This window comes from Buceros rhinoceros, unplaced genomic scaffold (genome assembly GCF_000710305.1).
Source record: "Buceros rhinoceros silvestris isolate BGI_N320 unplaced genomic scaffold, ASM71030v1 scaffold30370, whole genome shotgun sequence".
NCBI classification, from domain to species: domain Eukaryota; kingdom Metazoa; phylum Chordata; class Aves; order Bucerotiformes; family Bucerotidae; genus Buceros; species Buceros rhinoceros.
In genome coordinates this window covers 8,172-8,491 of record NW_010391776.1, presented here as the reverse complement: position 1 = coordinate 8,491, position 320 = coordinate 8,172, and the positions used below count along the sequence as shown (strand labels likewise).

Genomic DNA, 320 nt, shown 5'->3' with positions numbered 1-320 from the left:
TCCGTGACTGCAGGCGTGGGAGTACTGCGAGCCCGGCGGAAAGTGTAAGTGTGCGGGTCTCGTTGCTGAAGGGCTTGCGGTGCTCTGCCCGCCCCGGGCCCGGGCTCTGCGCCCGAGGCTGCCATGCATCCCAGGGTCAAGAACCTCGCCCTCTACGCCTTCTCCATCACGCTGCTGGCGGGGGTTTTCTACATGAAGAAAGAGGCAAAGCTGGCAGCGCCATCAGTGGACCAGGAGGTGGATGTAGTGAATCATAAACCGACGTCTCTGGACAATGCTGAACCCAGCAAGTGTTTGCCAAACTTGGCTCTTGCCAATTC

General features: G+C 60.0%; 1 protein-coding gene across 1 annotated transcript in view; it reads left to right on the top strand.

Annotated features, from left to right (window-relative positions):
* The first annotated feature begins 123 nt into the window (after window positions 1-123).
* Window positions 124-320, top strand: part of B3GNT4 (UDP-GlcNAc:betaGal beta-1,3-N-acetylglucosaminyltransferase 4) — a 1,227-nt gene continuing 1,030 nt past the window's right edge. The window contains exon 1 of the mRNA XM_010143036.1: window positions 124-312. Coding sequence (XP_010141338.1) covers window positions 124-312 — 189 coding nt within the window. The remainder of the gene's footprint in view (window positions 313-320) is intronic.